Source organism: Enoplosus armatus, chromosome 10 (assembly GCF_043641665.1).
Source record: "Enoplosus armatus isolate fEnoArm2 chromosome 10, fEnoArm2.hap1, whole genome shotgun sequence".
In the NCBI taxonomy this organism is placed as follows: Eukaryota; Metazoa; Chordata; class Actinopteri; order Centrarchiformes; family Enoplosidae; genus Enoplosus; species Enoplosus armatus.
The window spans coordinates 23670095-23695924 of NC_092189.1; the positions used below are offsets into that span (position 1 = coordinate 23670095).

The window sequence follows — 25830 nt, forward strand, 5'->3', positions numbered from 1 at the left end:
CTCCTGTCCAGGCTGGAGGTTTCTTTTTTTCTAGGTATTTGCTTTATAAAACAAACAGTTTTCTTCACTGGTTTGGTTGTGGTTGGGGTTTGTTTTGTGAGAAGAAACTGTAGATTATTTTGAAGAAAAATTGGATCATTTTATATAATGCGTGTTACAGATAGAAAGGGGATTTTTCACTTTTATTTCAAAGGACGACCATTTGAAAGTATTTTAGAATTTTAAAGTAAAAAAAAACAAAAACTTTTTCTTTATAGTGATTTTTAGAAATGTCTGTTTAGTCAGTAGACAGGAGATTACTTTACATCATTATGCTGCTGGCTCTGCTTCTGGTTCTGAGTCTTTGCTCTGACGCACACTCCTCTGAGCCGTCATCAATAACTATTCAGTACCGGGTTTGGGAGGAGCAGCCGACGGGAACCCGGGTCGGACGTCTGGTGGACGACCTCCGGCAGAGGGACGAAAGTGGTCCTCTGGAGGATTTCCAGGTGGTGGAGCACGGGAAAGCCCTTCCCTTCTCCGTCAGCACTCGAGAAGGTGTCGTCTCCACCCAGGGCCGGCTGGACAGGGAGGAGCTGTGCCGGGGGTCGGACCTGTGCGAGCTGGCCTTCAGCGTCCTCTACAGGAAAAGTGGTGCTGTGAACTGCCTGCGGGTTCGCGTGGAGGTGATGGACCAGAATGACCACAGTCCCACCTTCCCCAGCACGCTGCAGGAAGTGGAGATCTCAGAGACAGCCAGCCTCAGGATGCGAATCCCTTTGGACCGGGCAGTGGATCCTGATGCAGGGCCTAATGGCCTCCAGACGTACTCGCTGTCCGTCAACCAACACTTTGCTCTGGATGTGACAGTCGCTCCAGGTGGAACAAAACAGGCAGAGCTGGTGGTGATCAAAGAACTGGACAGGGAAGTTCAGGCCTCATTCGACCTCAACCTGATGGCATGGGATAAAGGGAACCCCCCCAAGTCTGGAAGTACATTAGTCCGTGTTAATATTCAGGACTCAAATGATAACAGCCCCACGTTTGAGGACAGCACTCCCACTGTGGAGCTACCTGAGGACACAGCCCGTGGAACAACCATCATCAACCTCAAAGCCACTGACCCAGACCAGGGTGCCAACGGGGAAGTGGAGTATTCGCTCAGTAAGCACACACGTCCAGAGGTAAAGAGGATCTTCTATGTGGATCCTCAAACTGGAGCCGTAAGTCTCAAAGCACCTCTGGACTACGAAGCCCAGAACTCTTATGAAGTAATCATACAGGCCCGTGATCGCGGGCCCAATGCGATCCCCACGCACTGCAAACTGCACGTCAAGCTAAGAGATGTAAATGATAACGCACCAAGGATACACATGACCTGGACACCACCCAACTCACCTGTGGCAACTGTGCTGGAAGGAGCACTAGAGGACACCTTCCTTGCTCTGGTGATGGTCTCTGATGCAGATTCAGGAGAAAATGGCAAAGTGAGAGCACACATTCAGCAAGGATCTGGCCCTTTCCGCCTTAAACGTATCCATGGTGACAATTACATGATTGTTACCAATGGCAGTCTGGATCGAGAGAAGGTAATGCAGTATAACATCACGCTCCTCGCTCAGGATTATGGAGATCCCCCACTGTCCTGTGTTAAACACCTGCCTGTCCATGTTCTGGATGAGAACGACAATGCCCCCGTGTTCTCCACCTCTATCTATAAGGCTTCCTTCAAAGAGAACAACATGGCAGGCTACCATGCTCTCAAAGTTGAAGCCCACGATGTTGACCTGGAGCTCAGCGGAAGAGTGTCCTACTTCATAGGCAACTCCAATGAAGTGGAAACTAACTCAGAGTCTTTCTCTATCCACCAGACCAGTGGTGTCATAAGCGTCCAGCATCCTCTAGACTACGAGGAATCCCACACCTATTCTTTCATTGTGCAGGCCGTTGACCAGGGTTATCCACCTCTCACCAGCACCACCACTGTGCAAATCGACATCCAGGATGTGAACGACAACTACCCAGTCATCAAGGAACCAAAACCCAGAAAGGGTATGGCTTCTCTAAGTGTACCTGTCAATGCAGACAAGGGGGAAATTGTGACTGAGCTGGGGAATGACATGGAAGAGGGATCCACTACTTTGCCAATCAATCACTCAGTCAGAGAGGGACTTGTTGGATTCCTCGCATCCACCATCAAGGCCGAAGACCCAGACTCGGGGCTGAATGGACAGCTCAACTACTTCATCACTGACGGAAACCCCTATGGACTATTCTGGTTGGATCAGACTACAGGCCAGCTGTTTGTTAATACCACGAATGCTACTGAGCTAATTGGGAAAACCTTTAAGGTGAACATTGCTGTGTCTGACATGGGCAGTCCCAGCCTGGCCACCAAGGCAACTCTGGAGGTTACTTTCATCAATCTCAAGGACCATCTGAAGAACTCATCACCTGGTAACCGCGGACAACTCAGCTTCACCATGATGATGGCAATCTGCTTGGGTGCCACCTGCCTGCTGCTTCTGTTGGCTGTTGCTTTGGTGACAACATTCTGCCGCCCAGAGAAACGGGACAACAGGGCTTACAACTGCAGACAGGCCGAGTCAACCTACACCCGCCACCCGCGGCGCCCACAGAAGAACATCAGGAAGTCTGATATCCAGCTAATTCCGGTCATAAGAGGGCGAAAGGAGGAGCCTCCTGAGGATGATAGTGAAGCCCAACCACTGGCTCCGTCTCCAGTGTTGTCAGAGGATCAACAAACTGAGAGACAGTATACTTTAACACCATCAGTCATGAACACAAGCTTCCATTCCCAAGGCTACCCAGAAGGGGATGCCACTCAACCTATGACCCACTACAGCAGAACGCTTCGGAAACCTGGAAACATTGAACTTGATGGTAGTTTGCCTCTGACGCCTGCCACATCATACCGGACTCTTCGGAAAGCCAGGAACCCTTCATCATCCTCTTCAGTCTCACATTCAAGCACCAGACTCATGCTCCAGACTCACGCTCAAGGGGAAGAGGCAGAAGCACTGAGTTCAGCATCTCAGGCGACTCTTAGGAGGCCGAAGAACTCGGAAGGACGAGGGGGCCACGATGCAGAACATCAGCAGATGCTTCGTAACCTGGTTCGACTGTCCATGGCTGCGTTTGGAGACTCCATTGAGCTTTCCTCTGCTTCCCCAGAAGTGCAGGTGAGTCGCGGTATCTTATTAATTTCCAAGGAAGTAAGTTAACTTACATAGTTTGTAAAAACTTTGTTTCTTAGATCTAATGTGGATGTTATTGAGTTAAAGAACTTTCAGATTTGCATTCCTGTTACATTTACTCACAGAAGTAAATGGGTTTAGGGTTCAGTTTTTTTCATCATGTAGATATTAAAGTGTCTTCATGGTTAACATTGTTTGGCCAGAGAGACAAGACTGTATGACTCATTACATGCATAAAAAGACGAGTTTCTGGAGAGTTAACTCAAATACAATGCATGCTGGGAAGCATGACAACAAGCTTGCTTCTGAAGTTGTTTTCAAGGCAAAAAGTAACTTCACTGCAAGTTGATATGACAAATATATCCATTTGCATTGCATTAATGATTTAACTGAACCTGCATGATGACTTTTAAATGTCTTATTTACATTCTCCACTATATCTCAGACATTAAGAGTAATGCGCCGCTGCTGCCTCTCATTTAAATGTCATTTACTTCCATCTAAAATGTGTGATCACATTCATTTCAACATGTGCTTACAGTTAGTGTTGGAGTAATTAAGTCTCCCCCTGCAGGCTTTCAGATTAATCTGAAGTGAAGTCCATTAGAGAGTAGAGAGTAAGAGCCCCCCACCCCCACCCTGCTAACACACACACACACACACACACAGACCAGCTTCCCTTACATTTTCCCAGCAGCCTCTCTGCTTTTTTAGCCTCTTGTATGATGACTTACTCAGACAGCCTGAAGGCTGGAGTTGGGTGGAGGTGTGTGTGTGTGTGTGTGTGTGTGTGTGTGTGTGGGGGGGGGGGGGGTATAACTAGCTGACGGATGACTGTGAAGCCAAAAGGCAGCAAGTTTATTCAGGTGCTCATGTGTCACACACAGTAATCCCCCCCGAGAAGCTCTGACAGTCCTTTTTACTGAATATCACATATCAGATTCATATTGAAACCAGGAGAGGAGGAGGGGGGGGTTAACTCCTCTTACTCTGTAGGACAGGGGGTCTGAGGAGGGTGAGGGGGGGTGAGGCCAGCTAAAGTAAGCTGTGATGTGTTTGTAGTGTAAACTAACACCACTCTGACACGCTGCTCTGTCACTTACAAATGACCCAAAAATCACTTTTACCAACTGAACTTCTGCAGCGGGAAATAAAAACAGATCAGGCTAAAAACAGCACCTCTAAGCCGGAGCACGGTCTGTCAGCCACAGATACTGAATGTACACAGATTTAACCATTAGAGTGGAACTGCAAACACAACAGAGTTTACCAAAACTTAGTCTTGTTTAATCAATTTGTGGTTACATTTGTGTCCGGCTGCGTTTTATCTGAGGGCAGATGTTTTTGATATTGGCCTCGTGCGAGCTGTCCTTCATATTTAACCTGGATTCAACCCGGATCCATAGTAGTTTCTACGGGCTGGTTACTAAACTGTAATGGATTGGCTGATGTGCTCTGGGTGCATCTTTAGACTCGTCAAGTTTGTCTGAGTCTTGCTAAAACCTACAGTGACCAGCCATGTTTTAAAAGTAAAGCTACACATTTGGTCTTTTCATGGGATTTGTTAACAATAAGAAAAGTATAGAATAACATAAATAATATCCTTTAAAATTAAGCATTAATACACAAATCTGTCAACCTCTTATGGCGTAAATACAATCAGAGGACATAGATGCAATATTTTAGTTAATCAAATGAGGAAAGTTAAAATATTAAATGCAACTCATTCATCATGTTTAAGGTAATGTGGACAAAATCAAATCGTATTGACAGACCAGAAGTGTTAAAGTCATGTTGGACTGGTAAAACAAAGAAGAATGAAAAGTATGAAAGTCCCTCTTCAATGGCCTAAACAGAGGTTTACTTTTCACCACAAGAAACTGGATATAGAAGATTAGATGTTTCTGCATCATTTTATACACATTTCACCAAGATTCAGCGTTACATATCTGCTTTCTCTCTGTGGGACTGGTGGGGAGTTCTGCGGGTTTGAACAATGCTTGACCAAAGCCACTGTTGGGTTCTGTTTCAGGAGGTAAGAGAACCCATTTAGATCTTCAAAACCACCAACATTCAGATACAACTTAGCTCAGAACATCGTCTTGGCATCAGTTTGAACAGTTCTGCACTGTAGAAACGCTGCGCTGGTTAAAACACAGACCCGCCTCACTGAGGGCAAAAGTTGCTGCCAACGCCCAGCAGACAGAGAACAAAGAGCTCGGCCAGGTCCGACAACCTCACGTGAATCCCATTACAGAGAGGAAGAGGCCTTTTTCTTTTTACCCAGCATCCCCCTCTCCTCTACCCTCCCAGTCGGCCCAGTTGGCACTCGGGCTTCAGACATTTCTCCCTCGAGGTCGTGGAGGAAGAGGCCTGCTGAACGCTGGTTAGGAGGGGGATTTACTGTTCACCTCCACCTCAACACGCACACACACACACACACACACACACACACACACACAAACCTCCTCCACTCGTCCATATTTCGGAGCCCATCCTAGAAGGAAACTGGCCAGAGAAGAATAGGCTTTTACGTAGAAGCCATTTCCTGTCGCTGCAGCAGCATGCACGTGCAAAAACACACAAATGTCATGGCTACAACAAAGTCATATATTAGCCTGCGAGTACACACACACCCACGCTTACCTTCCCCAGTGTGTGTGTGTGTGTGTGTGTGTTTCCTCCCTGGTGTGCAGTGTGTATCCGCTATATAACAGAGCTGTCAGCAGAAAGCTCTGAGCAGTGAGACGGACGCAGCCGCTCGGTTCTCACACTGTAACACTAAAAAAGTAAAAGAAAGAAAATGTTTATTCACTCTCTACCTGAGCGTCAACCAGCTAAACCAACACAAATACACACTCACAGATTAATACAGTCAGAAACAACAAAGAGGCAGGAGATGATTTGTCCTGTGGAGCTCCTAGGCAGGAGCGTAGGGCCGGGGGGGGGGGGGGGGGGCATCAAAGCACAATATGAATCTCATATGTAACATCTACAGGTGTCAAGAGTGCTCACTGGGAAGGTGGTTCATGGTTTCAGATAGTGTGTGAAGTCCTTATTCTAACCATTATCCCCCCCTCTCTCTTTCACCTTCATCCCTCCTCTCCCTCCCTGCAGCAGATCTCCCAGCTCCTCTCTCTCCTCCGGCAGGGTCAGCTGCAGCCGAGGCCCAACTTCAGGGGGAACAAATATTCTCATCGCAACGGCAGGTCAGTCCGACTCCTCCTCGTCTGTCAATGTCCCCCCCCCCACCCTCCATCCTCCTCCTCTGAAGTACAGACACAGCAAAGCCGAACTCAAAAGCTCCTTCAGTGGATAATAAAAACAAACTTTACTGTTAATGTATAGTTTTCATCTGATATAAATAAACCAGAGTTTGTGAGAACATTTACTTTGGATGTTTAGGTGTAAAGTCAATAGCAGGGCAGGAAAGCTAGTATGTGTCATTGACTGTACTGTTAAAAGTCGTTTTTCATTTCACTGTAAGTTTATGTAATGTGGTGAGGAGGACCTCCCACTGTCTGTCTCGTGTGGTTCTCAGTCTGAGGTTTGCAAAATGAAGACAATAACTACAGAAAAGCTGGGTTCAGTTTGTGGCTGTTTGTGGTTTTTCTCTTTTCACCACCAACACACTTCATGATGTTGTTTTCTAGTAGGCATGATGCAACAGCGAACATGTCAGACGATGACTCACTTTTCTTACAGATTACATTTAAAACTGCGATACTTGTGGCTCGAGTGCAAAGTGTTAACTGTGTTGATCACATCCTCAGCCTGCATGTGTGGAATATTGTGTCTGTGTTGGTGAAAGTTCACGTAAAGGTGGTAATAATGGGGCAGTGCTTTAACACAGGTCGCTAAACACAACCACGGTCTCTTCCTGCTGACCTTGTACAAGCTCCAACTTGATTCTTTCCTCTTCTATTCCATCGCGCTCTTCATCACCGGAGGTTTGTTTCAGAGCCAGCTGGCTGCAGGTTTCAGACTGTGATCGCTGCTGCGCTCTCTGATCAAACCAGGCTGCGTCTGATAGCAGGACGGTCGGACATGAAAGGGGAAGGCCCCCTTTTTTTAAGAACTCACAGATGGGTTTTTTTTCCTGAACCAGGACAGTTCAGTTTCTTTTTTATAAAATCAAACATCTCTATATAAATTGTAGGTTATCAACCCACCAGACAGCTCGATGCAGGAGTGTGTGTGGTTGTTTTGTCGCAGCCTGGTGATAAACCCAGCTGTGCTTAATGGCACTGTGCTGCGGTGCGCCATGTTTCAAAGTGGAAGCTGCAGATTGAAACAGATTTGATTGTTTACAAAACGAGCCTCTTGAGATGCATCCAATCATTTTCAAGATGGTCCAGTCTCTATTACATTATTTATCATACGTCTGCTGCCTTCAGATAGCTGCGTGGAAAAAGAGAGACTCAGAAACACGTAGTTGTGATATGGTCCGACAGAGCCCTCGGTCCACTTTTGTAAAATGTTCCAGCATCTTTCATTTTCAGGGTAAAAGACAGTGACCGTCTCTTGATAAACGTCTTCCTCAGTGTTTCTGACCAACTGACCTGCTGGGACTGAAATAACAGCAACAGACAAACAGGACACAAAGTCCAACACTCAATGTCACAGGAAGAGTGTCTCATAACCCCCCCAAAGCGTGTCAGTGTGTGTGTGTGTGTGTGTGTGAAAAGGCAGGTTATAGCAGCTCTATCTGAGTGATTCAGAGTCTCTGACAGGAAGCAGCTACCTCAGCGTCGCCGTGGCGATGAGATTAGATCTGACATCACCTTGATACACACAGGGCACAGTTTCAAGGCAAATACACACACACACACACACAACACAAGTTTTTCTTTAACACATCCCTGAAAAAATAATAAAGTAGCTTGAACTGAAACACATGGAATTATCTCACCTCACAATCAGAGAAGATTTTAATCTTCAGTGTAATCTTTAATATAAAATGATGTTTAATTCGGAGTGACTAACTCGTCTTTATCTGACTGGCACTTCCTGTCTGAGGCCGCCTGCAGCTACACACGATGATACTGCCGCTGTACAGGTTTATAGGTGTGTGTGTGTGTTTGTGATTATCACTGGTTTTGTCATTTGTCAGGAATTTCCTCACCATCTTATCTCACCACACCAAACCTCTGATCTTAAGTTCTGCCCGCTTTTTATCAGGATTTATGTTCTTTGTTCCTCTGAGAAAAAAATTAAAAATCTGCGACAAGCCGGATTGTGGAAATTTGGATAATATATATTTTTAAAAAAAGTTTCTGTTTCATGTTTTGATTGAAACCAGAAAGTCTTCCTTTCTCTCTTTTTTTAAGTTTTGCTTCCAAAAAACTTCTGAACGCAAAAATAAATTTTTTTTGCATTAGTTGTCTCAAACCAAGTAGTACATTTCTTAATCCTTTATTTTTGTACCGCTTTTTCTTTTTCCTTTCTTTTTATGAATCAAAGATCGCGTGTCATATCACAGTTTTCTTTATTTATGGATTAAGAAAACGAAACACTTGATGACACGTGACTAAGACTGTTGATCCTCTCTGTGTTTTGGGGGCATGTTTTGTTGGAGAGAGGTGTTGTTTTTTATGTTTTCTGACAGTTGTGTGTGTGTGTGTGTGTGTGCAGATATGGAGGCCAGGACTGCTCTGATTGGCAGAGCACAAAAGATAGTGGACACGGTGAGAGCGAGGCTGGGGACGTGGACTGGGAACCAGGAAGAGACTCACCCATAGACCCTCAGCTGGAGGAGGGGCTTAACAACCTGCTCAACAGCCCAGGTACCCACACACTAACACAAGAACACACGATAACACTCTCGAAGTGTCGCTGAGCAAGACGCTGAACCCTAAGTTGCTCCTGATGGAGACCAGCGCCTTGAATGGGAGCTTGTTTGCCATCGGTGTGTGAATGTGTGAGTGAATGAGACTTGGCTGTAACCGTGAAGGTTGAGATCATTTACCATTTGATTTAGTGTGCAGGAGTCGCCGATGACGTCAAAATAACATACATGAAAAGTAACTTTCCACTTTCCTTGTGAAACACAAACTAGCACAATGAGTTGTCCCAAATGCTGAATGTTATAAAGGGAGAGACAGATTCAATCGATAGCACTGTATGGTCGAAAAAGGGGGGAAAAGCACTTAGTATCAATAATCGTAGGGTATACTGACATCCTCCATGTCTCAGCTCTACTGATGTCATTGAAAATGCCCATCCAGAGGCCTGAAGCTTAGATGCTGTTTTCACAAATGTCCAAAAACAGTTTAATCCTCTTCTGAAAAATGGAAAACTATGCACAATATCTGTCGTATCATTGTAGTTTTCCTTACACAGTTATTGTGCGTCTCTGCATTGTTTGACTTTGTACTGTCTTTCTATTGTTGACTCTGTAAACTCAACTGGTGTCGCTGAGTTTAGCTGCGACCTCCTGGTAAAACTCTCTGATTCATCAGGACAAAAGCAGCTGAACTTCGACCCCTGCAGAACATACAGACTGGTCACTTACAATGGACACACACTGACAAATGGAGAAAACAGGAAGAAAGGAGGAAATAACACAGTGGCAGGTTATACATCCACATCCACCCACATGCTCCACCCATATCTTACTACAACTCGTAGTATGTTTCTAAGATTCAAACAGCTGATAAACATGTTTGCTTCTTTGTCTTTAAATGTGACGTTTTAATGCACGAGAATTCCCCAAAACTCAAAGTTTCATCAGTTTACTTCAAAAAAACACCAACAGCAAGACTGAATATTATCAGTCCAACAGAAAGTTTTGGCTTGTCAGTGTTATTATTGTGCTAGCATTACTAGCATGTCAGTGGTATTGGCTTGTTAATCTCATTAGCATGATTATGTTCATGATAGCGTTGTTAATATGTCACTTTAGTGTTATTAGCATGTTATGGTTAGCATATTAGTGTTATTAGCATGTTATGGTTGTTAGCATGATAGCGTTACTAGCATGTTAGTGTTAGCATGATAGTTTCATGTAATTGTTATTGGTTTTATAAGCATCTTGTTATTAGCAGATAGTGTTACTAGCATGTTGGTGTTGTTAGCAGGTAGCATATCAGCATGCTTGTGCTATTATAGTGTTATTAGCATACTCATGTTGTTAGCATGTTGGGTTATTAGCGCGTTAGTAATATTAGCATGTTAATATTATTGGTATGACATTGTTATGAAAGTGTTGTGATCTTAGTAAAGCTATTTCGTATGCTGTCTTTAGCATGTGGTGTTATTAGCATGTTAGCTATGCAGGCCAAATTTGGATGAGATAGTTTTGGCACTGGTCCATTTCAGTGGATGTTGTCATTTTAATTATTAAACCATGACCACCATCTTTCCAAAGTCTAACTGAGAAGTTTTATCTGCCAAACATGAAACACACTTACGGCTTATTGTTTAGCTGGGAAGGCCAGTACCCGGTGTGTACAGTAGATGTGTGTGTGTGTGTGTGTGTGTGTTTCTTCCTGGTATTGTGGTGGTCATAGCCCTGAGGCGAGAAGAGGGGCTTACCGCCTGATGATGGTAGAGCGAGCTTTACTTGATGACAGGAGAGAGAGAAACAAAGAGTGAGTGGGAGTGAGTTGTGTTGTGTGTGTGATGCTTGACTCACCTCCACCCTGCAGGCTGTATTATCAGTGTAACTCACACCAGAGTACTGTGACACCTCAGTGTGTGTGTGTGTGTGTGTTGTTGAAGCTTTGATGAAGCCGTCGCAGCAACACATTCCTCTCTCTCTCTCTAACTCTTCTTCTGGCCTGTAATTGCTTCTTCTTCTTCCTCTTCTTCTTCTTCTTCTTCTTCTTCTTCTTCTTCTTCAGGACTGTCGTGATGAATCATAAAAACACAAACTCTGTTCAGCTCTGAAGATGATGTAACGGGTGTTGAGAGCAGAGTGTGTGACTGTGTGTGTGAGCATTTGTTTGTGTGTTTTCTTCTTTAGCTGTGGTTGTGTGCTATTGTTAAATATAAGTGTATGATGGTGTCGTGTCATATTTTACCACATTAATGTGTAAGACATATTCTCTTGCTATTCATGTGTTTTTATTAGAGTTTGGAGTCAGAGTGAGACTCACTAATATTACAATCCACCATTGTGGTTTGAGGGTTTTACCAAACAACATTCAGGCAGTTGTGTTTTGTGCGTGGCTGAAGAGAAAACATGGTAAGATTAAAGGACAAATCTGGTGGTATTCTGTATTTATTAACAATAAATATATCTACGAACACATATACACTAACAAACATAGAATAATGCACGTCTTATCCTTTAAAGTCCTGGATTTCTCTTTTTGTGCCGTACAAAGCTGAACCTGATGTGTTTTTGTACAAATCAAAACAAGCTTTCAGTCTTGAATCTCAGGATAAGTTAGGTAAAAGCAGCACTGTATATATATTGCTTTTTTTAAACCTTATATTGGCTGATACCGACGTCTCATCCTCATATTACTTACATCAGGTTTGTTGTTCTGTACTGTGAATTTATGCAGAAGATTTATACCAGCCTGAGTGAAGTCTTCACATCTGATCTCCAGATAAAATGGTTTAATTTACAGGTTAAACACGGGGACAAACGTGAACGTTGGTTTTAAGCAGCAGACTTTTTATCTCTGAAGGATCTGCTGAGACTCGATGCGTTGAGTAATTGAAAGAGAATTTTGTGTTTGGAGGGTCTGTGGTGAAATACTGCCAAAACAAAAGGAGGAAAGAACGGGAGGGGGGTTAACTCCAGGGGCGGTCTGTGCCACACTGTGACTGTATATATATATATATATATATATATGTGTGTGTGTGTGTGTGTTAGTAAGTTAATTCTCTGCATCTGGTTGTGGTTAGATGAAAGGGACCGCAGCTCTTCAGCAGGCTGATCAGTCTGAGCTGAGAGGGAACTTTTACTCCACTACATTAACCTGATGGCTGCAGTCACTGGTTACATTCACATTTTACATTCAATAAATGTGGTCTTTCTAAATACAGCCATGTTTCAGATCAATGACATCATCTAAAGAGTTTTAGAGCATTTACTGAATCTGTAGAGGAGCATGTGTTTGATAAGTCGTTAGTATTGTAGTAAATATATAAATCCAGTATGGGTTGGGCTCTAATTCGGACTTTAAGTGAATAAGGTAGATCGGTCTGTTTCGAATCGGTTCCAAACTGACCTGTGAAGAGATCTGCAGTCAGAGAGTAGAAGCAGCTTCAGGTTTTTAAAAGAACACATAAAGAAGTTTCAAACCGCCTAAACATAAAAAGAAATAAGTCTCCATGTGTACAGACAGAGCTCGTTACATACTAGAAACTGAACACATCACTTTTATATTGATGATATAATTCTCTCTTAAATCTATTTCCATGAGTGACAGGTGACTGTTTCCTCTCATCTCACCTTCCTTATGTATTCCTCCCCATGCATGAACTGATTCCAGCTACATGCTGAGAAGCTCTTTCATCGTTTTTAGATTAAATTAGATCAGATGAAATTTAAATAGCTCTAGACACAACCAGGAAGAACAGGTCATAAACAGGAAGTGATGAGGACAAGATCAGAGAAAATTAGGGTGTTAAACACAAGGGATTTCAGTTTTCTTTTCATATTTTGTCTAGTAGACAGTGTGTTTTACAGTAAATGAATAAATGAAATGAGACGTATAATTATCTTGGATCTGTTTGTTTGTGACTCAGACTCAGTTTGTGTGTTTTCACTCAGACACACCCGGTGTTTTCGCCTCTGACAGTGACTGGAATGTCAGACTGGAGGCAGCGAGCAGGCCAAGAGGGTTTTTTTTTTATGGCTGTGTGGACGTGATGTTTAGCCGTGCGTTCGGAGCGCGCGGGACACCATGGATGGCAGGAAAAGCCTGTCGACAGCAGCCAGATAAAACCACTGTGTCGTTTCCTTCTCCTCTTCCTGCCTCGTTCTCGGCCAGCAGTTAGAGAGAAGCTAAATGCAATCACAAAACCTGATTTTGGGCCGTGAGGGTCTATGTTGTTGTAAAGACTTTAAGACCCAGCCTCGTCGTATACTTGCTTTTTGCCCAAGCATAAGCAAAGGCAAGCTGCTGCTTTGTTTACTTGCCTGCGTACTTTGTGTCTACCTGGATGGTTGCAAAGCAGATCCATTGGGGGGGCAGATCAGAGCCGAATCCTCCCTGGCCTCCTCAGTATCTTCCTTGAGAACTTCCAATTTTGCACAACGTAAACATAACTAAACATGCAAACACTAAGTTACTCTAAAGTTACTTTGAGAGTACGGAAGTACCAGCGGCAGAGGGACAAGCTCTACTAGTTTCTCTTCATAGTTTTCTTACATTGTTGTCGTATTTTGTTCTGCTGCTGACTTTACTCACCATCCTGATGTACTGGCCCACCTCTCATCTGCTGACATGTATCTTTCAGACCCACACAACCAGGATATGCTAATTAATCAACATGAAATAACAGCAAGTATATCAACAACCACCTAAACTCCTGCTGGCATCCCCTATAGGCAACAATGTTCAGGACACGCCATGATTTGGCTCAGAATGTAAAGTTTGTTCTGAGGGTGATGCTAGGTCAAAGGTCAAATCAAAAACCTCTGAGGAGCATGAACACGATCCGTTAATTTCATGAAAATCTGGTCAGTAGTTGTTGAGATACCTGGCCACAAACATTCCCATCACAAGTTGGTCTCCAAGATTGCTCGTTTTGTTTGACCAGTAAAAAAAAAAATATTCACAAAGATATAAATCAGAGAAAAGCAGCAAATCCACACATTTGAGAATGACAATTTCTTCAGACGTTAATTAACCAACACGTCGTTTCAGTGATTCACGTTCACGGCGAGGATCTGGTGAAAACGTGCAGTTCAAACATCTTCTGTGGCTCTCCCTCCTTCTCTCTCTGCAGATGACGTCTTCTCGCAGGTCAACGATCCAGCCTGGATGGCCAGACTCTCTCTCCCGCTCACGGCCGATTACCATGACAACGTTTTTGTCCCCAATGGGCCTCCGTCCCCTGAAAGTGATCTCCTTCCCCGGGACGGCCTGGACTCCTCGTCCTTCTCCACCTTCGGTAAAACACGAAGAACTCTTGCTTTGCTGTCATTTCAGTCAAGGAACATGACTGTTGATCTCATTTCATAACTACATGCACACAAAACTGAGGACCGAAGGATTCTGTTGTCCTGCCAACAGTCCAAAATACAAAGATATAAGTTTATTATTTATTAAGACTAAGAAAACCAACAAATATTCACAACTGAGGAGCTTTAACCTGTGGATTTTGGGCATTTCAGCGTAAAATGCTCTTAGAGAGTGACACCTCCCTCTCCTCTTCCCCCTCTCAGGTAAAACTCCAGAGAAGGACGGCCCACTGGGCGGGACCCTCCTGTCTGAGGTCAGCACGTTGTTTGAGATGCTGATGACGCAGAAGGCCGACGCCCACCCCGGCCCGCGGCCCGACGTCCTGTACCGACTCTCTGCGGCGTACCGGCGCTCGCTGGGCCTGGACGGCGCCGCCACGGCTGCCGCAGGCAACGCACCAAGGAACTCTGGGAGCGCTGAGAAGAGGTCGGGCCTAGCTCCACCCTCAGCACTTTATCAATAAGTGTAAAGTCATTTCATTGAACACTGGAAAAGACTGAGAGCTGACTGATGCGGCTCAGATCAGGAAGTTACAGAAAAGGTTTCTCAAGTTTCTGTGTTTGAGGTTTGTCTTGGGATTTCAGAGGCATTACGTGATAAAATACTTACTTACTGATATGATGGAAATGACTGGAATTGTAAATAATGCCATGATAAGTAGTTTTTTGTAGAATCAGATCTTAAATATAAAGGATGTGTCACTTTCAACACTTCTGTGTCAATAAGAGGACTGAAGGTTGAACATGTTTTATTGACATGACTTTGACTGCTCTGGTGCTTTTGTAGTTCAACCCCGTTTACACATACAGGCTCTAAGACTGGAGACGTGATGCCCGTTAATAAACATTCTGGCCACCACACGGAAGGGTTTCAGGAAGTTTCAACTTCATAAAAAAGATTTGAACAAAATGGAGAAAAGTGTTATCATAGCAGGAAACGGGGTACCCAGTTCTCTCCGGGGTGACTTTAACGAGAAAAACGATCACTCAGGAAATAAACTACGATCTTAACAACGCTAAATACAAGAGACAGCCTGCTACGTTTGCATCCGTATGTGTGAACGAGGTGCATCTTTGCATCAGTCGTCACCTCTGACGATGAATATGTCTGTTCACGACTTTACTTGGACTTTTTGGTTTGTCACAGCCTCTAAGACTCACTTCTTGTTCTCTGGCACCCCCTACAGGCAGCAGTGTTCATTGCACCCTAAAGTACAAAAGTGTGAGACAACAAACTGAGTTGTTGTCAAATGTGTGCATTTCATTTTAATCAGCTTTGGATCAATGATTAGACTGATGGACAGACTGACTGATGACATCACCGTCGTCAGACCAATTGTGTTGAAAATGACACATCCTGTTAAAATGGTGCTACAGGACTCGTTGCATTTTTACCATCAATAAATCAGGAAGCGTCAGACACGTAAAGTCAGGTTTAATTAACTGTAAATGAAAGGATTCAAGTGTGGTGGAAGGAGTAAAGAGACAGAGGGGTCTGTAGACTAAAAGAGAAACTGGAAGGAAGGCTGCATATTTACTATTACAATACTATTCATGGTGGAGGAAAAACAGACAATGATGTGAAGGGAAACAGGAAGTGAAGGCAGGAACTTCAATCACAGTAGAAATTAACATTGATGGTGAATCTGAAAGTTGAAAATGTTCTTATTATTAGGTTATTTCTCACCTGAAAGCAGTGAGACTAAACCCTCAGTCTCATGAAGCAGTCTGTCAGGTCGTAACAAACTTGGCTATAGTTTATGTAGTTTTCTGTCAGACAGAAAGCAAGCCGGCGACCAGAAGGAAACGTCGCTTTGTCTTTTTGTTTTTCCTCAAGACTAAACAGAAACAAGCTGAATGCAGGGAAGAAAACGTGTTTATTGACAGTAGAGCAGCTCAGTCTGGACCTTCCCTGTTCACCAACTCTGAAATCCACCTCCTGATAGTACACTACTTTAAGATGATTATGAATTATAGGTGGCTCTTAAGTTATTAGTTTAACTTCTATCCAGAGTCTTATTTGTAGCTTCTTTAACTGTAAACCAGATGAACAGCACTTTGTACATAGTCTTTTGTAAAACTTTTTGTATCAAGAAAAACTTTTATGAAATATTTTCCATTGAAAGTTAGTTTTGTAACTTTTTCAATAAAGTGTGTATCATGTTTAAACCTAACTGTTAAAAGGTTGTCATGCTTTCATGTCATTTGAAGTGTAGAAATGTAAACTCAAACAGCATTCAGAACCTCATTGGAAAAACATCAAATTTTATTAAACAGCATTCAGAACTTCACGGGAAAAAAACTCAAATTACATCAAGTACGTGTGTTAATCTTCCTCTGCTGTGTGAAGGAGGTTTGGTGTGTGTGTGTCTACAAACATCTGCTGACATTATGGGGACTCGCCTTCTTTCTGTGGGATCTAACATTTGGTCCTCACAAAGTTCACTGCTTATTTTGGGATGAAGATTATTTTTTGGTGAAGGTTAGAATGATGGATGGCTAAGGTTTGAGTGAACCTCCAAATAATAAACAGTGAGGCTATACAATGTTCACTAAAGTGACAAAATGTGTGTAGATGCTCAGATGTTTACTTTGTGCAGAGCGCCATCTGATGTTAGAAAGACACATTACACTTTAGTGTTAAATAAACCTTCATCCAAAACATTAACAACAGCACGACCTAGTGGCAGCTTCAGGTAACAAACAGCAACAGAAATGAAGCTGCCTTCTCAATGTGTGGTCTTTGCGTCACGACTGGGTTTGATTTAAGAACGAGATGTTTTCAACAGGTTGGTGGGAATTATCAGTCAGACTGCAGCATCACAGTGCTCATCCTCATGCAGAGGAATAATAAGAACCACTGAGAGCAGTTAGAAGGCTTAATGTTTGTCACTAAGGTGGGTGGATGACGCTTTGGGACTCTCTTGTGACGTGGTTTGTAGAAATCATTAGACAGCCAGGAACAGAGCCAAAACACTACAATCACCTCTCTGATTTAATTCTGTAGTTTTAAGAGGTGAAAGTTACTTTTATTGCCCGCCATAGGAGTAAGTTGTCATCACAACAAAGCATATTAAATAAGAACATACGTGCAAACACTAGCCTGAGATAAAACAACCAAGCAAATTCATCACAAAGCTATTCACATTGTTAAAAACTACAAACATTCAAAGGTATACATGTATACCTTAGTACAAATTACAAACACGTGTCACTTTACATGCTAACAAGCACCTGCCATCCCTGTCTATCCTCCAGGAGTTTGCCATTACTAAGTTTAACTGTTTGAAAGTCTTCTTGTTGCTGTTGTATTTGCCATAATCAGCCCCATTTGTCATCCCACCTCCCCTAAACTCTTCGTCAACTATTGCTAGCTGGTTAGATATTCAGAAGTAACTTAACAGGGACATATTCTATTATTTTGTTGAGTTGATGGGGTGGCTATGAAAAAAGCCTACCAATATTTACACAGCGGGAAAGTGTGTTGTGTACTGTTACACAGAGAGGGTGATTTTACCTTCTTGGATATGGACCCCAGCCAGCTTAAATGGTTATTAGGCCGTCAAGTCCAGGTGAATCAAATTGTGCTTAATGAGCAGAGAGCGCCCTCAGGCACCTGTCAAAAGGGCAGCCAGATATTTGGATTCTTTTTTAGCCCGATATATTGTTTAATATTAAGCTATGTACTTGTTCTTAAGAACTGATTCCATTGTTTTTGTATCTGTCTTCAGTAGTCGCCTTTATTTAATTTTTAGTAGACAGTGGCTTTTTCTAAATGATAATGTCTTTGATTTCTTGTTATTTCTAGTTTGTATAGAATCCTTAGACTCGTTCATTTGTATTCAGTCGTCCTTCGCTTTTCTTGTACTTTATCTTGTTGTTAAATGTTTGCATTCCCTTGATAGTCTTTTCTATTGTGGCTTTCCAGTGTGTTCTTGAGATAGCTTGATCTAGCTCTTTGTGATTATTTCTTTAGTAAACTTAGTGCTGAGACTCTGCAGGAGTTCACTTCTTTCTTTAGGAAGTTTCTCTCCAATGAGCTTCGAGCATTTATAACGATCTCAGTCTGTAGAGGAAATATTAATTTATAAGACAAACTGGTCCAGGTTAGATTTACTGAGGAACAAAAAGAGCAAAACAAACACTTTTCTTCCCCCACAGATGGAGAGTAAACAGGAAGAAGTGGGAGCAGCAGCCCTGAGGCAGGAAATAGATCTAGAAGCTGCTAATGCACAGTTTGCTATTAAATGTGCCACCTGTGAGTTACTGAATGTGAGAGAAACCAAAAATCCAATAAAAACTCGATTAAAACAGCACTAGTATTTTATTTGTAAACCCTAATAACACAAGCAGAGTGTAAACTCATTTCTGGCAGAAGTGTGAGGATGTTTGGGCCGGAGAGTGAATCCCAGGAGGAGCTGATGTGGAGGAGGAAAAGTAGATTCACCTGCTGCAGAATAAAACACAGCCGGGCCTCGATGGAAATATGTAAAGAAACAATAAATAAAAGCAGGCGCGCAGAAACAGTGTTCGAACAACAGGTGTTTAATTTTGTTCCAGTCATCTCAGATGATGAAAGAGCTGGAATATGATTTAAGGCTGAGGAAATAAACTGTTGTTTGTATTAAAAAAGAAAACAGGGAACAAGAAAAGGTCTTTTGTTTGTGATTCATTTACACTGATTACACTGGTTTGTTTTCTGATCTGGGATTTCGAATCTCTGCTGGTGTTATATAAGTTATATATAGTTAGTTATATAAGGAATCGAGGAGGATTGGTTTAAGAAGTGCGGGGTCTTTATCCTACATTTACTTTCACTGATACTGAATTGAGACTGAGGTTGTTTTTACATCTTTAACATGATGACTGTCTGTATCAGTCTAGTATCATCCAGTCCTGCAGCTCCACGACTTTATGATTCTGGTTTGCAACCTGCAGATTGTCATTTTAGTAGCTGAACAAGTTGCTTAGCTTCCTGATCTACTTTTAGTAGCAGCTCAACAGAGTCAGTCTGTTAACACTCAGATTTCCATCTGGGTTTTTTTTTTGTCTAGTGAAGCTTGCAGCTCATAGTCCATATATATATATATATATATATATATATATATAAAGTAGGGGGTCTGTGGTGTTTGGACGGCTGTCTGTTGGGTTGTCAGACATGCTGTCGGTGCAGATTGCTCTAAAATGTTACGTTAAATACGTTAAGTTATCTCATTGCTGTTGTTGCTTAATTCTGACTGAAAGTCCAGCAACATAAAAGAAAAGTTAACAAACTTCTTACTTTTTATGAAGTCAGTTGTGTTGTTTATCTTTTCTCTCTCACTAATTCTCTCTTTCATCCAGTCTGACTCAGTCCAGAGTTACTATCCTGCTCATTTTGAAATATTTCTCGGGTATAAAAAGGCAAAATTCTGTTGAATTTAAAACTGGTGACGGCGTTTAATGACTTTAATGGCAAGACTTCTTTCTTTGTTATCTGTTCAGGCCTGATAACAGCAATTAACATGTTCATTTCTTCAACAAATGCTCGAATGGTGTGTGTGTGTGTGTGTGTGTGATGTACTACTCTGTGTAACTTTGTATTATGTGTCTTGTCTTGTTTGTTTAGTGTTGTTCCATCACTGTGTGGATGTTTTAATTGCGACATGCCAAGGGACTGCAGACTAAATTTAGCTTTAAGCTAACTCTGGCACAACACATAAGACGGTAACATTTATGTTATAATATCGTACTTTACAAATAAAACGCTTTTTACTCCAACTCCCCAAAACAAACTCAAACATGAACTGCTGTTACAGACGAGCTGCACCGCCGGAGGGAGAGAGCCTACACTTCCTGTCCAACACATATACAAATATATACTGTACATGTATAACTTCCACAGCATTAAACCACTGGTGGGGTTTTGCCCTCCAGGCTTGCCGTATACTTTGAGTTTTGCTGTTTTGACTCACCACACACGTCCTTTAAAACTCCAAGTGGACATAAACCCCATGAGCTGTCTGTGATTGACTGAGAGTGCATTTATTTATCAATCACCACACCCAGACCCTCCGATCTATAGTCCGCTTCACCCTGACCTTTTCTTACTTTGCACTGTTGTACGTACATGAACCAAACTAGCAGGTGAAGAGGCCCGCACAGACCTACGTCGCTCGGCCTGGTGGCCCAGTGGTTAAGACGCATACCATACAACAGCAGTACATCCCCGGTTTGATTCCGGCCGGGGACCTTTGCTGCCTCTGTGAGTCCATCAGAGAGTTGTGTCTCAGTGTGTAGATCCGAGTGGTGCTGCAGCTGCTGGAAACACTGGAGGGCAGCAGCAGCCTGCAGATGAACTAACTGCAGCTCCAAAACCTGAGACTCATATCGAGATGAGTCAGCTCAAGTATTTTATCCACAGCTTCTCTTTACACAACCTGACTTCACAGGTAACAAGCCGTCTTCACAGATAGTTAAGTTCTGGTCAGTAATCGATCACACAACAAAATGATGCATCCAAAAACATCAGAACATAAACAACAGAGTGGAAATATTCTGTCAGAAACAGTGTGTCCTCTGTCGTGGGAACATTTTAACACCACAATGACAGCAAAAACTGGCCAATCAACACAGCCGCCATTATTAAAACACCAACTAGAGGCAGCAGCTGCAGCTCTGCACCAAATACTGTTCAAATAAATGACATTTTTAATAACAAGATCTTCTCAGATGTTACTGTCAGCTCCCTGCTGAGGACTGCAGGCGAGACAGGACTGTTTACAGCAGTTTCCATGGCAACAACATGTGTATGGGACAAACTAGTGGCCTTGAATGTTTGGTGAGGCGATGGTTGGCGCGTGTGTAGGAGCACCAGTAAAAGGAAAAACAAATGTTGTTTTTGGCTGTGATGACAGAAAACATTTTAACGCCAGCCCAAGTTGCTCATCGCTGACCAGTTTTGCCAAATATGAAGTGATAATAATATTGTATCAGATCAAAGAGTACATGGTGACAGTGGCCTCCAGGTTCAGATGTCTGCATTTGAATTTGTAAAATTCAAGTGTTGGATTCAGGTGCTACACATGTGAAGCTTCCTTTCACATTTAAACTTGAAGGAGTTTTCTTCTAAACGGACGCTCGTCACTCTCCATAATGCACTAATATATCACAATACATCATTTCATGTAATTGTAATGTGAAACTTGACAGTGGTAAAACATATCCACCTATGGGACAGACTGTCTTGGCGTTGGTGTCGCTAACTAGCTGTTAGCGGCTCAGTTTGATGCTATAATGTTGATTTATAAGTTGCGTCAGTCTCGTCCACACTCACCTCCTTCTTTCTCTTGCTGTTTTTCATGTGGCTGGCTGTGTAAGAAGATGACCACAAACATTACATCCCACAAATAAAGAAAACCTGATTTCTAAAGAAAGAAGGTGAAATATTTGTAAGGAATGACCACAACACAATCCAACAGTATGGTTTGATACAGGGACCTTGGGCTGGATATTATTGTAAAATTTCCATTTACTAGTGCAAATACGATGCCCAACGTTTGGCACAGATACCAAAGCAATACTTTTTTACAATGCCTTACTTTGAAGAATGTTATCATGATTTCTACAAAAACCCCCCTTTTAAATAAAATACAATCTAAAACAAATTGTGATGGTGAAATTCTGAACTTTCTCATAAAGAAGTAAAGAGTACGAATCGCAGCAGGCATCCAATGCCAGCCAGCTTTCAGTGTTTGACAGTTTTTGATCTCTCAAAGTCGATACCCAAACAAGGAACTGCTTAGTTTCGAATGTGTTTATCTGTCTTTGGGAACATTGAGTGTCTCCTTCAAACTTTCAAATATTTTAGTTTGGGAAACTGGAAACTCACTAGTTTGATATCAACAAAAAAAGTAGGTGACCTTCCTCTGCGAGAAAAAGGACGAGGCAGAGACTCGTGTCGGCTCGGCCAGCGGCAACGTTCACCGCCAGGTAAAATCACTGCGTGTGACAGGTGGCTGAGAGACAGAACAGACAAACAAACAAACAAACAGCCAAACACACACACAGCGCTGAGGAGAAAGTCCAACTGCAGCGACAGATGTAAACGGCTCGCTGCCTGGAACGGCGTCGATGCTAGCGGCTGCTACGCTCCACAGATCTGCTGTTAGCTCCTGTGTTTGTCCAAAACCGCCAGAACAGCTGCGGAAAGTTCAGCTCATAACATCAACTTCAGCTGGAGGGAGCGATGCTGCCTTCACGTTTCCTTCCATCCATCCAGCTCCTTAACAAACATTCAGATGTGTCAGATGTATCTGGGTGAGCTTTACGTCTGAACCTCCTGAACCCTGATTTCCCCCATAAGGCAGTATCATGTACTCTGTACCTGTTGTACCATCCAGCCCTTCATGGAAGCTGTTTACACTAAGAGGAATACTTAAGAGACTCCGTGTTTTTTCCATTTAATTGTTCACCATTTTACACACATTTCCCCAATATGTCGCCTGACATATGTGGTATCTTTAGAAATGTTGGAGTATCTACTAGAATTTAAAATAAAGCTCTTTGGGTTTGAAAACACAGCACAGCACGACTTTGTACGGAGACTCCAATCTCTAGGATATTTAGGTTTAAAAAGTATTACACATAGTTGGTTTATTTGTGGTATTTGCTGACAATAAGAAAAGGAAAATATGGTAGCCTTATGCTTTGATTGGCCTTTGTTTTTAGTTGGTTAGATTGCTAGCTTCAAGGCTCACATGTTAATATTGTGTCCAGCGTGCTCAACTTAACTTTGGAAACAAGAGGAAACAGTTCTACCTCAAAAATATTTAAAGTTTTTACACTGAACACACCTCAAGCTAGAAATGTGGCTTTTACTGCTAAAAACATTTGGTCTTCCTGCAAGTGTTGCTGTGTTTTCCTTCCCCCCATTTCTTTAGTCTCGTGCGGTCCACTTAAACTGAATTGTTCCTTTACACCTTCCTGGGCCTTTATGTGCCATATGGCCAAACATCTGCAGGTTTTTACTGCTGCCAAATCCTCCACCAGGTGATTTCACTGATAACACCCATTCAGCCTCAGAGGAGGAACCAATCCGACTTACTTCTGTTTGAAATGCTCCTTTCGCTCAACACAGAAAGCCGGCTTTGTGTCGGCTTCAGGCGTCTGTTGTGGCCTTTTTGGATGTCGGACACAAAGAACTGAAGCTGCAGATAAATCAGCTTCAAAACGGCTCTTTACATCTGAGTCACAGAAATAAATAGAACATGTGAATTGAATGTAATAAAAGTCAAGTAAAACCCTGAAGGAACGAGAGGACGAGGAGAGCAGCAGGATGAAGAAATCCTGGCCAGAACATGATGTCTAACTCGTAGAATTAACATGTTTTTTCTATATTCCTGCGTCCACAGAGCAGATAAATGTTTATTTGCTCTCCATTCCCCGGCAGTGGAGAAGCGTGGAGTGTGTGTGAGAGGCCCAGATGGGTTTTTTCAGATGTGAGTTCAGAGGCTGTAAAGCTCAGTGACAGAGCAGACTGTGGTCAAACACCAGCGGCTAGCAGGCAATTTACTCCACACCAAACATTTATTAGAGTCTAAGCTGCTGCTGCTGATGGAGGTTTATCTTCCAGGTTCACTTCTCTCTCTCTGATCCTCTGCTCAGTCCTCTTCCTTTCTTTGTGTCTCTTCATCCTCCTGTGCTGAATGTTTTCCTCCAAAATGTTTTTTTTTTTTAACCGTATTTAATGTTTGATGTTGGATTTTTTTGGGCATCTACTACTTTACCAAGCCTGATTATCAGACTGAATTGGCATTTAATGGCATTAACTCAGTCAGACATATCCACCATCACTTTCTGTCCACACAGATGCTGTGGTTCCAAGGTTTCCTGTGACTCCCTATGTTGTGTTTTACTTCTGGACGATCGTCTGCAGTGATGAACACATGAAACCACAAAGAGAAGGAAGGAGTAGTCTGAAGAGTGAACATACAGACTCTCAGCGTTCAGCTTTAAACTTCCTCAAACAACAGCAGCAAAGGTGTCTTCTGTCCAAGCTGTTCCAGCTGTGTCAGCCTCCAGGACCTGGTCCATGCCTGACACTAACCAGAGGTCAGAGGCAAAGGTCAGGGTCTGGGGCAACTAAAGATTTAGTCTGCTGCTTGTGCGTTGTGTTGTGCGTTCTGTACATTTTCCCATAGAGTTTTTCATTTCAGGTGTGAACACACACACATACAAACACACTGAGTTTTAATCCCACACCTCATATAGCTTTATGAGTGTGTGTGTGTGTGTGTGTGTGTGTGTAAACCTGTATGCATGTTGTTAGAAACCCCATTAATACAGAAGTGTAACCAGAGGGAGACAAAGAGACGCTCCGTAGTAACTGATGAAACATGAAGAAACCCCCAAACTCCCAAAGTTTAATAGCGTGCACTTATTTTGAAAACCCTTTCCTAAAGGAAAAAGCACATTATATCACAAAAGAAAAGACAACTGCAGCAAAATCTGCACCAACGTATTACAGCTGCAGACCTCATTTAAGTGCAACTTGTTTGTTAGTCCCATACGGGACAAGAGGAAACAGCTGGACTGTACAGATGTTCGTCTTTTGTACTGATGATTCAACCAGGAGACGTCCAAGTCCACACAAGCCCTTGACTTTTTCAACCGTCAGTCACCTAACATTGCAATGAGGAAGAAGTCCTTCCAGTTCCCAACTGTATTCTTGAAAAGGATGACTTTGTACCGTAAGGTATAATAAAACATGCGTCCTCAAGGGGCCGCTGGTCTTATTATAGCTGAGTCTTATCTTTTGCCTCTTGATTGATTTGATATTGGATCTCATATCGCATGAATGAACTGAAAGATGTATAAGATGTTTTGTGCTTTGATGAGAGGCTTTAGATTTTTCTGCCAATAAAACACCTTTGAATTGAAAATCAAATAAGGGAGCGAAGGCGAGAGCGTTGTGCAGATATAATCGTCTCCCTGTTTTTATTAGCAGATGGATTTGCCATCGGGCTGCACCATTGGTTTAACCTCCTAATCAGGTATCGCCTCACTCGCCCTGCTGCTACTGCTTCAATTAAGGCTGAGAGGCTGACAGAGAGAGAGAGAGAGAGAGAGAAAGAGAAATAATGAAAGATGGTGGAGGAGATGCAGGAAAATGAAAGTGGCTGACAGAGACAGATAGATGGAGAGATGCTCTCGTATATGAAAAGAGCCAACAGAAGATAAAAAGCCAAGGAGGCCTGGAGGATGAGATTATTGTTTATATTTTTCATTTATTCCTTTGTCTCAACATGTTTCTTTGTTTATATTCTGGCTGTTTTCATACTTTCCACCAATATACCTCTAATATTTTATTTAATCTCCGTGTCTGTTGTGCTGTTCTGATGTTATTTGCGCTGGAATTCTTACAGTATTTTGTCACTTTTACCAGAGATACTGTACGTTCACACTCATGACAGTTGTTAATTGCCTGTTGTGTTTTTTCCAGTGTCT

At 42.6% G+C, this 25830-nt stretch overlaps 1 protein-coding gene across 1 annotated transcript; it reads left to right on the forward strand.

Annotated features, from left to right (window-relative positions):
- The first annotated feature begins 311 nt into the window (after nucleotides 1–311).
- Nucleotides 312–16507, forward strand: pcdh12 (protocadherin 12). The gene is made up of 5 exons (XM_070912952.1): nucleotides 312–3182; nucleotides 6315–6406; nucleotides 8832–8983; nucleotides 14109–14273; nucleotides 14548–16507. Exons 1-5 carry the CDS (start codon nucleotides 312–314, stop codon nucleotides 14805–14807), a joined length of 3540 nt encoding a protein of 1179 aa, XP_070769053.1. The 3' UTR covers nucleotides 14808–16507.
- The last annotated feature ends 9323 nt before the right edge of the window (nucleotides 16508–25830 follow it).

Bases quoted from the DNA above. Each gene is read 5' to 3' on its own strand.
- pcdh12 (XM_070912952.1), top strand. From the start codon at position 312: ATGCTGCTGGCTCTGCTTCTGGTTCTGAGTCTTTGCTCTGACGCACAC. The intron at 3,183-6,314 runs GTGAGTCGCGGT...CCCTCCCTGCAG, and splicing joins CTGCTTCCCCAGAAGTGCAG to CAGATCTCCCAGCTCCTCTC. The intron at 8,984-14,108 runs GTACCCACACAC...CTCTCTCTGCAG, and splicing joins CAACCTGCTCAACAGCCCAG to ATGACGTCTTCTCGCAGGTC.